The sequence below is a fragment of the Homarus americanus genome, unplaced genomic scaffold (assembly GCF_018991925.1).
Source record: "Homarus americanus isolate GMGI-L3 unplaced genomic scaffold, GMGI_Hamer_2.0 scaffold42818, whole genome shotgun sequence".
Taxonomy (NCBI): Eukaryota; Metazoa; Arthropoda; class Malacostraca; order Decapoda; family Nephropidae; genus Homarus; species Homarus americanus.
The window spans coordinates 593,564-607,423 of NW_024741585.1; the positions used below are offsets into that span (position 1 = coordinate 593,564).

The 13,860-nt window shown below is 42.8% G+C and overlaps 1 protein-coding gene across 7 annotated transcripts in view; it reads left to right on the forward strand.

The window, feature by feature from the left end:
- Positions 1-13,465, forward strand: part of LOC121875970 — a 43,336-nt gene extending 29,871 nt beyond the window's left edge. For all 7 annotated transcript variants that reach the window (XM_042380791.1, XM_042380793.1, XM_042380792.1 and 4 more), the window contains 3 exons: positions 3,130-3,311; positions 4,061-4,197; positions 12,594-13,465. In XM_042380791.1, the coding sequence (XP_042236725.1) occupies positions 3,130-3,311; positions 4,061-4,197; positions 12,594-12,840 (566 nt within the window). In that variant the 3' untranslated portion in view covers positions 12,841-13,465. The remainder of the gene's footprint in view (positions 1-3,129; positions 3,312-4,060; positions 4,198-12,593) is intronic.
- Positions 13,466-13,860: the final 395 nt, after the last annotated feature.

Genomic DNA, 13,860 nt, shown 5'->3' on the forward strand with positions numbered 1-13,860 from the left:
ATGATGACCCAAGATATTACCAGAAATCTGAACATTTCCATTTATATTTCGCGACACGTTCAGCTTAAATTATATTCAGTTACATTACAACTTTTATTTAATGTGTTAGTTGATATTCAGATAAAGGATGGAATACGAATAAACTTATGACTGGTGAAAAAAAAAAGGCATCAGATCAGTTCCAGAGTTGCGTAATATAGTAATGTGTTGGATCCAATTTTTTACAATGTTTTGAGACTTAGGGAAGGCCTCCAGAGTCTCTTAAGTTGAAAGAATTTTTTTTTAGGTTATGTCTGTAAAAGAAACGTAAATAACATATCTACAGGACCAAAATCATTAGTGTTATATTAACTTTATAAAATGTCCACCTGCTGAATTTTTCCACATCACAAGGAGTAACTTTAAGGATTCACAGTTTGGTATGACAGGAAGGATATCTGATCCTAAAGACATATTATTCATGTCTCTTATATATATTCATAGACTGAAAATGAACATCGCATTACCTCTGAACCCCCCCTGGCATGATCCCGTGAGTGATGTCTTGGTGCAGGATGAGGTGGGCGCGAGTCAGCGCTTGATGTTACAACTCTCCTTGCTACTTTGATATTCACGGCCTCACGCGCTACATTATCAGCCTGGACGGCCCTGCTCTTTTACTGCTCCTGCTGCTCTTACTTCTGCTTTTTTCTGATGATCTTGCTACTGTTGGTTCTGCTGCTGCTGTTTAATTATGCTGTTCTTGACCTTACTCTTGTTTTCGTGTTATTATTGTTATTTGTTTTCTTATGCTGCTCATGTTTCTGTCACTTCTCTTGTTGAACCTGTCCTTATTACTGCTGCTATTACTGTCAGCTTTAATGTATCAGTCCTTCCACACCTTCTTCTTCTGCTGTAGCTGTCGAGTGTGCTAATACTGCTCCTTCTGCTGTACTGCCGGGTGTTCTGTTACTGCTCCTTCTGCTGTAGCTGTCGGGTGTGCTGTTACTGCTCCTTCTGCTGTAGCTGTCGGGTGTGCTGTTACTGCTCCTTCTGCTGTACTGTTGGGTGTGCTGTTACTGCTCCTTCTGCTGTACTGTTGGAGTGTGCTGTCACTGCTCCTTCTGCTGGAGCTGTCCAGGTGTGCTATTACTGCTCCTTCCTGCTGTAGCTGTCAGGTGTGCTGTTACTGCTCCTGCTGCCAGCTGTCTGGTGTGCTGTTACTGCTCCTTCTGCTGGAGCTGTCGTTGTGCTGTCACTGCTCCTTCTGCTGGAGAGCTGTCGGTGTTCTGTGCTGCTCCTTCTGCTGTAGCTGTCGGTGTGCTGTTACTGCTCCTGCTGCTAGCTGTCAGGTGTGCTGTTGCTGCTCCTTCTGCTGCTGCTGTTGGGTGTGCTGTTACTGCTCCTTCTGCTGTACTGTTGGGTGTGCTGTCACTGCTCCTTCTGCTGGAGCTGTCAGGTGTGCTGTTACTGCTCCTTCTGCTGTACTGTTGGGTGTGCTGCTCCTTGCTGGAGCTGTCGGGTGTGCTGTTACTGCTCCTTTCTGCTGTACTGTTTAGGTGTGCTGTTACTGCTCTAGCTTCTGCTGGAACTGTCAGGTGTGCTGTTACTGCTCCTTCTGCTGTACTGTTGGGTGTGCTGTCACTGCTCCTTCTGCTGGAGCTGTTGGGTGTGCTGTCACTGCTCCTTCTGCTGTACTGTTGGGTGTGCTGTTACTGCTCCTTCTGCTGTACTGTTGGGTGTGCTGTCACTGCTCCTTCTGCTGGAGCTGTCAGGTGTGCTGTCACTGCTCCTTCTGCTGGAAGCTGTTGGGTGTGCTGTTACACTGCTCCTTCTGCTGTACTGTTGGGTGTGCTGTTGCTGCTCCTTCTGCTGGAGCTGTCAGGTGTGCTATTACTGCTCCTTCTGCTGCTGTACTGTTGGAGTGTGCTGTCTGCTCCTTCTTTCAGAGCTGTTGGGTGTGTACTGCTCCTTCTGCTGTACTGTTGGGTGTGCTGTTACTGCTCCTTCTGCTGTACTGTTGGGTGTGTATTACTACTCCTTCTGCTATACTATTGGTTGTGCTGTACTACTCCTTCTGCTGGAAACTGTCAGGTGTGCTGTTACTGCTCCTTCTGCTGTGCTGTTACTGCTCCTTCTGCTGTACTGCTGGGTGTGCTGTCACTGCTCCTTCTGCTGGAGCTGTCGGGTGTGCTGTCACTGCTCCTTCTGCTGGAGCTGTTGGGTGTGCTGTTACTGCTCCTTCTGCTGTACTGTTGGGTGTGCTGTTGATGGATCCCAGCAGAACACATTACGGCCTCTTGATTATGTTGTGCCTAATAGCTCCCGAACGTAAACGGAGAATCACCTGAAGAACCTCCATCCCAGCTTAGTTCACCTAAAGATTAACCTCCCTAACAATATTTTGAAAGGATGAGGTTAGGTTAGGTTAGCGTTTGGGTGGTTTGGTTGAGTTAGCGTTTGGGAGGTTAAGATTGAGGTCAAATAAGCTGGGGTGGGGATTCTTCAGGTGATCCCAAAAGAGAATTACATACTAGTGTCAGTCCGCTTTTAACACTGCAAGATGTACTGTACATAGTGTCAAGATATATGTAGATCATTCATCGTTGTGTTATATTGTAGGGCCACTGTGTGTGTGTGTGTGTGTGTGTGTGTGTGTGTGTGTGTGTGTGTGTGTGTGCGTGTGTTAGAGTCCATTTAAGGTTTATAGTATTATTTCATCTGATGGTGTTTTGTTACAGCAACTCTATATTATTCAACTTCAACTCATTATTTAGAACAAAGTCTAGAAAATAAGGACAGAATACAATTAATCGTTTATTGAATACTGTCTTAGAAATGCCTTTACATGAAATGATAAATAAAACTCAAATAAAATAAATTTACGTATTTCTCCTGTCATCACCGCAGTATTTAAGGGGAAAGAAAATGATGTAAGTTTTAAGGAAAAGGTTGCATTTCATCTGTAATGCTTCATATATTTCCTCTCTTTATAGACAATACATCAAAACATAATCTATTAAAGAGTTGGCCACAGTATGTACAGTATTAACAAGATATAGGATGAGGGTAATGTACAGTATAGTTTCCGCTGAAAGAGAATTATTGGTCCGTTTTCTCTCATGTACTGACGCGCCGCTATACCTGCAGGAGGCGTGGACGACGGCCTTGGAGGGGAGCTAGGGGGCGTGTCTAGAGGCTGCGGCAGTGAGGAGGGCACCTTGGTGAAGGGTTCTCATGGAGGATCACTAATGGGCTCTCTTCCCTCTATCCCTTCCATTGTTGTCTCCCCCAGCGAAAGAAAGGCGCCAGAGAAAATTTTCGGAATTAAGGTATGACTACTTGACTCCCGCCTCGAGAAGGTATTTTATTATACCTGTACTTTTAGTCATCATAGAAGTACCAGTATAATTAAATCTTTATATTTTTGTTTTTATTATATTAAGTTATTAACATTATAGAATAAAAGGAATCGTTTAATCAATAATTATCTTTAGTATTTCTGAAACACATTGTTATTTGTTTTTTATAAGAATATTTATATCTTCAAGGAATAACAGCTTCCACTAAAGAAAATAAAGATAAAAAATAAATGAGATTAGTTAATATTCTATCGGAAAATATTACGATGCAGAGCCTAATATAGTTATTTTTTTCTGTGATGTGTGTGGCTATGACAGTAACGATAGTAAACCTATAACTAGCCAAAATTGGGCTCAAGTGCACTTTATCTGTCCCCCCCCCCCACTAACCACATACTAGACCCCATTAACCACATACTAGACCCCATTAACCACATACTAGACCCCATTAACCACATACTAGACCCCATTAACCACATACTAGACCCCATTAACCACATACTAGACCCCATTAACCATATACTAGACCCCATTAACCACATACTAGACCCCATTAACCAAAGAATAAGTTACTAGACCCCATTAACCAAAGAATAAGTTACTAGACCCCATTAACCATATACTAGACCCCATAACCAAAGAATGAGTTCCTAGACCCCACTAACCATTAACCATAGACCAGTCACTAGACCTTCACTAACAAGGTCTCTTGTCGGCAGGTGGGTAACAGGGAGGGTCGACTGAAGGCTCGTAACCCACTCCATTTCCTGGACCTGAAGCTTAGAGTGTCACGGCGCCACAAGAGCACAGAATGTCTCACCACCACCACCACCCTCCCTCACACACCCAACAGATCGTGAGTACCATCCCCCCAAACAGTGTCGTGTTGCTCCTCACGATTTTCTTTGTTTTTGTATTTCCAGATGCAGAAGTTCAAGGCAGACATACAGTATTTATTTTAGTATTTTGACTATCCACACCCATAAACCCGGTACAGTACAATATACACACCTACTGACCAACCATGCACCTCCCAACAGCCAATCAATGACGGCTTTTGCTGTGAGCGTCTGAAGCGATCCGTTTTAGTGAAATTTCAAGAGACCGTTCTTTTTTTTAACGATCCACACTTGGTTGGGATAGTAGAGTTTTGCCTGACCTTATTACCTTAAAATCTGAAGCCCAAAATCTTGTCCTTATGAAGTGTGGGATAATGTTTTAGGCTAACGGTGGTTCCTTCTGTTCATTTTACGATTTTTTTCCCAACAGGGTTATAGCTTGTTTGTTCGAGAATAAAAAACTTAAACATATTGACATTATACTACATCTTTATATTTTTCTTCTTTTATGACCTGAACAAGCCTGTCATTATTCCCATAAGAGTTAAAAGACGCTGGAAGACGTCTTACAGTGCTGGCTATCACCGATGTTATTTTTATGGGGCTGGAGAAGTATATCTATGACAGACGCTGCTGGTTTCATGACGCCGTGTTGGTGAAGCTGTCTGGTTAGTTATCTCAAGAATGACGGTAAGATATGTATTTTGTTGGTCGGAGATGATGCTAGCCTCTTGTTTGGCATAGATCTTATTCAATGTATTCCTTTGAGTGTACTTATATCCTTTCATACTTTGGTGGTGATCTTTGGATGCTCATATTTACACATCAAAATATTGTTCTTCGACACTTCCAGTTTTAGGAAGAGCCGATGCTAACAGGCTGAATTATTATAGACTCGTGTACGCTGGTGGGAGGGGGGAGGTCTTTAGAATATACAGAGTAAACATTAAACCTTTGTTTTGACTAATCTACTTTTGTCAATAAAGGGGATCGTTACGAGTTGGGTATTTAGAATATAGTAAAAAGTCTACCCAGATCCCAACAGGTAACAACAATAAAAAAAAAACAAAGACAATCGGACTATAAAAGGGTAGACAAAGGATGCGAGTTTTTGTTGTGTATAATAAAGTACCATAAATTCCTTAACAAAATAATCAGCTTCCTATAAATTACCCTTAACCAAACTTAACCTAAACATTAACAGTATTTACATATTAATACAACATAAAACAATCGTGAAGCAAGGTGGAGGTGGGAGAGGCAATACAAGATTACAAATACTTAAGTGAGGAGCTGAGATGGCTGACGAGTAAGGCTGAGTATTGTAGAAGACGGTAGGTAGTCACTGTGCCGTAGGTTTAGAGGATAGATGATCCTGTGGTCACTTCCCAGAGTGAAGTCCTCTCTCCTCGAACTCGAGCTGACAAAGAAGACTTGGAGGAAGTGACGCAACAACCAGGATATGGAGAAGGGAAACCCCGGAGTGGTAACTAAGACGAGTCATACTCGTGTCTCGTCCCTAGATGGCGTTGCTCGTGGTGCTGGGTAGGTAGATCAGGACAATTGGTGGAGGGGTTCGTAACAGGATATAGATAAAGTTCTTATAATATCCGAGCAGGATAGGACTCGGAGCAACGGATTCAAGTTGGATAAGTTTAGGTTTAGGAGGGAGATAGGAAGAAACTGGTTCACAAATAGGGTGGTGGACGAGTGGAACAAGCTTAGCAACTTTGTAGTAAGTGCGGGAACTCTGGAGAGTTTCAAAAGGAGGCTAGATAGATTCATGGATGATAGAGAGTGGTAGTAACTCTCGACAGGAGCTGCCATGCACAGGCCAACCGGCCTATTGCAGACTCCTTATTTTCTTATGTTCTTATGTCATGGCGAGTTATCTGTGTTGGTGTCGCAGAGAATTTATTGTTTTGTATAAGTTGTTTCCTCCCGTTTGAGAGGATCACTGTGAGACAATATAGCATCAACTCGACTTATCTGTGCCTGTCTGTGTCTGGTGAGGGGGGCTGGCTAAGATTAGTTACAGTCGCCCACAAAAGTCCTGTTGCCTCTGCTGCTCCACAAACCCCGAGAGTCAGACTTGTAAACCCAAAGGAATAGACACCAATGTATTAATCTGTCCATAAATGCTTCGGATTCACGAGTCTGAATCTCCGGGTTGGGTTCGTGAAGCAGGAGGAGAGGTAACAGGACTTTTATGGGTGACTGTATAGCGGTGTGGCGGCCAGCAGATGGTAGTAGTGTCGTGACAGGGGAAGAGTAATGGCGGATGTTGTAAAGTGACACATGATCCGGAGCTGACTTATGTGCTTCTTTCATGACATCATGGAGCACCGCCCAGGTAACTCTAGTCGAGGTCCTCACATGACAGAGCGAGTCACCTCCTTCTCAGAACAGATAATTTAGCCTTTATTTTAATACCAGTTTTCTTCTCCCATTAATATATCCTTTACTTTAATATAGCTTTCATCTTGATACCTATTTTTTTCCAAACTTAATATAGCTTTTACCTTACTGCCCGTTTCCTTCCGTAATAGATACCCTTTATAAAGAAAATATCCACTGTCTCTTGCTGTAATGCCTCTGGTGTCAGGGGAGACCTTGCCAGCACCGCCACACTTGTTCTTCAACCTCAAAGACTGAACATTCCTCACAGACTCGAACGTATCCTTGCTACCTGCAGATGTGTTTATCATTGAGGAACATTCGAGTCTGGACAATGATGATGAGCGTTTTACGATTCGCCACAAAATTATGACTCGAATTTAAGAATCGAGTTTCGTTGTGGACTTGCATGGGAGAAAGAGGCAGCGAAATGTAATCTGTCCCTTGAGAGTTTCACTGGCTTCGTATAACAGACGTCAGTAACACACAAACTGCCCAATCATGCGCCTCCCAGCAGCCCCAACAGCCAATCAGTGACGACTTTTTCTGTGACCTAACCTATCCTGACCTTGCTGTGACCTAACCTATCCTGACCTAACCTGATGTATCCCTTTATACGTGTACACAATAAAGACGTAGATATAGGAGACAGGGAGAGAGTTTATAGGGGAGAGGAGGAGAGAGAATTACGCACATCTTGAAGACAAAGAGACATTAATAAAAACAAAAGACAAGCGATACATACGAAATGAAAACAAGAAGAAACTAAAGGGGGATTAATAAGAAAGATAAACGAAGAAAGATAAAACAGGAGGAAAGGGATAATGAAAGAAGGGAAGCAGAAGCCAGATAAGAATAAAAGTCTCAGCGGGGAGGGAGCTGTAACGAGGGGGTCTAATGAGGGACTAGAAGCTGGTTTATAAAAGATGAGTGTTGTTGTATACCGTCCATTGCATAAGACTTGATAAACAGGAAGGAGAGGAAGACCGAGAGGGGTGTGGGTGACGAGGGAGAGAGGAAGGGTGACAGATAATACGGGCGTGACGCTGTGTGTGGACGAGGAAGGGCGGAGCGACACACACACACACACACACACACACACACACACACACACACACACACACTCTCTCTCTCTGAATATTATTACGAAAAAATATTACAACTATGAGTGTATTATTTTCAAATATAGAAATATCCCTTAAATTACTTTGGAGAGAAAGAACTGTGAATACATTTATGATATAATTAGTGATGACCTGATGACCAATATATAATTTATCAACATATTCATGATAATATAGACACCGATAGGAATATATTTGCTTGTTTGCTTGCATTTACAGTCAATACATCTCGTTTGATTGCCTTGTTGCTGAAGTGGTTTCCTTGTACTGTATAACTCTTATTCATATTTACAACACACTTCTAAAGGCCCTTATGTTATACAAGAGATGGTTTCTGTTGACTTATGTTGTTAACACAGTTGAGGGCAGGAGGATGGTGTTAACTCTATATGCTAAGGTAATTCCCGCCTCCTCGCCTGTATTGCACCGTCAGCCAACTCACAGGGGCACTCAGTCCTCACCTGGACCCACTGAGTTCATTTCGGAACGCCTGAAAAATCTCCATCCCAGCTTATTTCACCTGAAGATTAACCATCCTAACACGATTTGGGGGGGTGAGGTTAGGTTAGATCAAGTTAGGTCAAGTTAAGTTAGCGTTAGGGTGGTAAATATTCAGGTGAAATAAGCTGGGGTGGTGTTGGTATTAGAGGCTTCAGCTGCAGCTATTGTGTCGTACACGGACGAGAGACATGGCTCGGGTGTGCCTTTTGTCTGTTGCTTGTGTTTGGACGGGAACATTGTGCTGGAGGATTCAAGTGTTGTATTGTGTCTGTACGGTTCATTTGTATTATGTATACATTTTTATTTGTGTGTGTGTGTGTGTGTGTGTGTGTGTGTCAGCCCGTTACTCTTCTTTTTTTACGGGAATTAACCCACCCGGGCACAGGTCAAACGACCCACAACGGAGCCTGGGGGGCGAAAAAAAAAAGAATGGAAAGAAATTGAAAGTATAGAAAAAAAAGGTTATACTGTATTAATCTACACCACGAAGATGGAAAACCAGCTTTTTAAAGTGAGACATTTTAAGAGCAAGGAAACACAGATGAAGGCAGAGCATTCCACAGTTTGGCTGTGTGAGGAAAGAAGGAGGTACTATAACGGGTTATTCTTGACCGACATCCACAGAGAAATGGTGGGCACCGCGGGCAAGACGTGTTATGAACCCACGGCCTTGCCGGCGGTACACAGGACGCCAAATCCACTGAACATTGCCCGTTAAAGTATCTAAAGAGAGAGAGTGAAGCAACATTGCGGCGAAGAGAAAGGGAGAGAGATTGTCGACTAAAGGAGGAGAGTTAATAAGAGGAAATGCCTTTGATTCCACCCTATCTAACAGTTGGACAGAAGAAGAGCCACCCCAGATATGAGAGCAGTACCTCAGGACGAATGAATCCCTTTATATACTTGGAGCAACTGACTTCATAAAACGCCACGATCAACACAGTAACTTTGCTGTTGTTGTTAGCATATCGTTCATGAATTCTGCGTGAGGGAACACAGCCTCGCCCGACTCGCTGGCGTCACTACCACCTTCCATTCATTACTGGTTGTCACGCACTGAGAACTAACTACGGCGCACTGGGAACCATTGACCCTTTTGTTAACATTGTAATTACTTATCAAAAATTTTGAGTTAATATTAATATTCTTCTTTTGGTTTATTTATTATATCATAAGTGGTTAAAATACTGTCCATGGGATAGAATATTCATGTGAACTGTGACCTGATGATCCAGTTTGTTTGTTAGGAGAAAGTAAACAGTCCTCGCCATATTATTGCCAAACAAAAAAAATAACTTTCCTTCTTTCTCCTCTTCACCCCTCCTCTCCTATCCCTCACCCCCTCCACTCCCACCCCTCACTCCCTCCCCTTTCAACTTTCCACCTTCCCCTCCATCCCACCCCTCCTCTCCTTCCCCCTTTCCCCTCCTCTCTCACCTTTCCCCTCCCATTTCAATCTTCTTCACCCCTTCACGTCATGTCCTCTCGTCTCCTCCTCTCATCCTTCCTCCTCCCTTCACCTCACGTCCACATTTTCTACGCAGTTTTAGAAAGGACAAATTCAAGGCGAGGGAGGAAGAGTGTCGTCGGGTGTCAGGCAGTATGAGGTGAGGTAGACGACGGTGTAAGGTATGGGTATAGGAGGCAGCATGGTGAAGATGGATGTCTTGTAAGGATAAGGATTGTACACAGGGAAGGATGAGAAGGATCTGAGGTGTGGAAAAGGGTATGAAGTAACGAGATTGAGGATGGTAACATGATTTCAGCCATTGACGATATTGTATACCATGGTGGGGTGAGGGCCAGGGTGTGTTGCTTGTCCGCTGTGTTGCCTGTCCGCTGTGTTGCTTGTCCGCTGTGTTGTCTGTCCGCTGTGTTGTCTGTCCGCTGTGTTGCCTGTCCGCTGTGTTGCTTGTCTGTTTTGTGTTATGTGTTGGTGTCAGTCTATCTATCTCTCTATCTCTGTTTTACTGCCTGTCAAAATATAATTTGTATACGTATTTTTAGATGTGTGTGTGTGTGTGTGTGTGTGTATGTATTATTTACTCATCCATCTATCTATTCATCTATGTATCCATCTAAAACTCTTGTCTATCTCTCATACATCAACCTGAATCCATCCCATTATAACATAGAGGGAGGAACGGGTACGTGAAGCCATGGTACGTGAAGCCAGGGTACGTGAAGCCATGCAACAGGACACCACCCCCCACCACCCGGAGCCTGGCGTGTGGTGAAGCGTGTCTGCTAGTGAGTAATACAGAGGCCACGGTCTTAGCGGTCCCAGTCTTCATGGGTCCCAATAAATCCCAAACCCAATAAGACCCCGATCTATCGTGCAGCCATGTGCGTGTCTTGCTACCATCATCACTCCACGAAACACGACGCGTATACAGCTGCTTTGTTGAGCCGAGCGTCTGGTGGTGGCGGCGCTAGGCTGGATGGGATTGGATATTACTGGAAAAAATAACACTTTTATTGGTATATAAAAACACATAACTGTTTACCGTAAAAAAAAATCGAAATAACATTGGCATTTTATTTTACATTGACTCATCCGTAGAATTGTAGATAGACAAGAAGGTGTGACCCCGAGCCACCCGAGCCACCTGACCCGAGCCACCTGACCCGAGCCACCTGACCCGAGCCACCTTTCCCTATTATCAAGCATTTATGGCCCAACTGGCTTCTGTTATTACTTCCCTTGTCGATAATGGCGACGGTGGTGATAGTTGTTGTTGATGGTGGTGGTTATTGTTACTGGTGATGGTGGTAGGTTAGGTTAGATTTACAGTAAGTTAAGTGAGAATAGGTTTAAAATTGATATAAGTTAGGTTAGATTAGCATAGCATACAATTAGGTTATGTTAGATTCAGATTAGTCCAGGTTAGATATAGGTTAGGTTAGGTTATGTTAGATTTTAAAGTAGGGGTGTGTGTGTGTGTGTGTGAGTGTGTGTGTGTGTGTGTTAGCCTGGTCGTTCATACACCGTTACAGTGAATCAATAACATAATGACGTCAGGGGGAATGTTATTGGCGGTCTGGGAACTTATGTAATGGCGTACTCGAGGCTGTGATTTATTTTTTTTATTTATTTTTTTACAGTCAAAGTCACTTCTGATAAATTGTTTTGAGACGATATTGAAAAATCTATTCTCTCTCTCTCTCTCTCTCTCTCTCTCTCTCTCTCTCTCTCTCTCACAACCTAGGTCACCTTTATCTATCTCTGTTTGTTTTTTTCCTCCTGTGTTATATGTCATCATTAACCCCTTATATAATGGTGTTTACAGGAGCAGTTATTATTGGTCATTTACCCGTTGTGGAGAGGCTCAGGAGGGCGCTGGTTGCATAAGAGAAAACAATTAAGGTGTTGACTCTATATGGTGGTTTATACGTGACGTCACTTCCTGTTGACACGATGCCTTAGCTGAGGTTATTCTTGTAGGTCTAATCTAACCTAACCTAATCTAACCTAACCTAACCTAATCTGACTTAACCTTACCTAACCTAACCTAATCCGGCTTAACCTGACCTGACCTAACCTAACCTGACCTTCACATATCACTTCCTCGCGTCATCGAGGTCATAAGAAACATAGCCTGAATAAGTCACGAGGTTAACTGACTGACTGACTGATTGAGTAGTTAACTGACTGAACGAATGAATGACTGAATGATTGAGTAGTTAACTGACTGACTGACTGACTGATTGAGTAGTTAACTGACTGACTGACTGACTGACTGATTGAGTAGTTAACTGACTGACTGACTGATTGAGTAGTTAACTGACTGACTGACTGATTGAGTAGTTAACTGACTGACTGATTGAGTAGTTAACGGAGTGACTGACTGACTGATTGAGTAGTTAACGGAGTGACTGACTGACTGATTGAGTAGTTAACTGACTGACTGACTGATTGAGTAGTTAACTGACTGACTGACTGACTGAATGAGTAGTTAACTGACTGACTGACTGACTGTATAAAGCACCTGGTTGATGGCGTGTGGTGCCAGTCAGCCATCTCGTGTTATGTATTATCTACGTGGCACTGTGGCATTCCTCTCTCTGACCTTGACATTATAGTGCCAAGAAGCTGACCATTCCATCGATCCCTGGCACTACACACACACACACACACACACACACACACACACACACACACACACACACACACACACACACACAACGCGTCTATATTTTTTCACCGAATAATATGTATTTTATAATAATATTTTGTGGTTGTTTTTATATACTTTATATGTACCCTTAAGTTAGTGTAATAATAATAAAAAGTAAATAAATAATAATAACAATATAATAATAATAATAATAAGTTTACCATTACTGTATATCACTATTTATTTATTTATTTATTTATTTATCGTCACCAGTCACAGCAGTACACCAGCCAACGGGTCATGTAGCGATAACAGCAGTGACGACGAATTGGATCACCATCACCGCCAGCACCACAACCATCATCACCACCATCACCATCGACCACCAGCCATCCGGACAGAGATTCGTAAGGAGGCGCTGCAGGAGATCGAAACCTTCAAGCAACTGATCGAACGTTATTTTACTTTACATCCTCGTCATGACAGCATTACAGCCCACGCCCACGAGATTATCCTGTAGCAGTCACGGGAGGATGAGGAGCTTCTGCAGTAGTTCTAGGGTCCTCTTGAAATGACTAAGGGTAGGAATATTGTGGTAGCCTTAGGACACAACTGAAGTAGCCCCTAGGATACACCTGTAGTAGCCCTGGGATACACCTGTAATAGCCCCTGGGATACACCTGTAATAGACTCTGGGATACACCTGTAGTAGCCCTTGGACACCTGTAATAGCCCTAGGATACACCTGTATTAGTCTGAGGACACACCTGTAGTAGCCCTTGGACACCTTTAATAACCCTAGGACACACCTGTATTAGTCTTAGAACACACCTGCAGTAGCCCCGAGAACGTCCTGCCAGAGACTAGTATGGTATAAATTTCCTGCAGCTAGTATAGGAGAAAAACTTCCTGACGAAGGCCTGGGGATAGGGTACCAGCACTTCAGGGAGTTCCTCTAACACGACGGTGCATAACACTCCAAACATACATACATTAAGGTGTGTGAGGTGGCTGACTATTAACTAGGAATGTTGATTGTAAATTTATATAAAGAATTAAAGGAGAGGTTGAAAGGTAAATATATGGAGAGAGAGAGAGAGAGAGAGAGAGAGAGAGAGAGAGAGAGAGAGAGAGAGAGAGAGAGAGAGAGAGAGAGAGTATATAGAATGCATAAAAGAGAGAAAGTAAGAGTGAGACAGACAGAAATAAAGAGAGAAGGAAACAGTAAAACCAAAAAAGAAAGCGAATGAATGTGAGAGAGAAAGATATAGATTGGATGTTGAAACCCATTTTATTATCCTCTCAGTATTTTATCTAAGGATCTAATTTTTATCCATATCCATGTATGTATAAGAAAACCTAACCTAACCATTACACCTTGCCTATGAGAGCTATTCATTCTCAGGAAGTTTGAGCTGGAGACTATTGATAGTTTAGATAGTAAGTATAGTAAATAATTTATCCGGTTTACTGTATAGGGATGTCTTTATGTAGGGGTCTAGCTAGATACATGTTGGGTTGTAGTGTACCTGGACTAGTC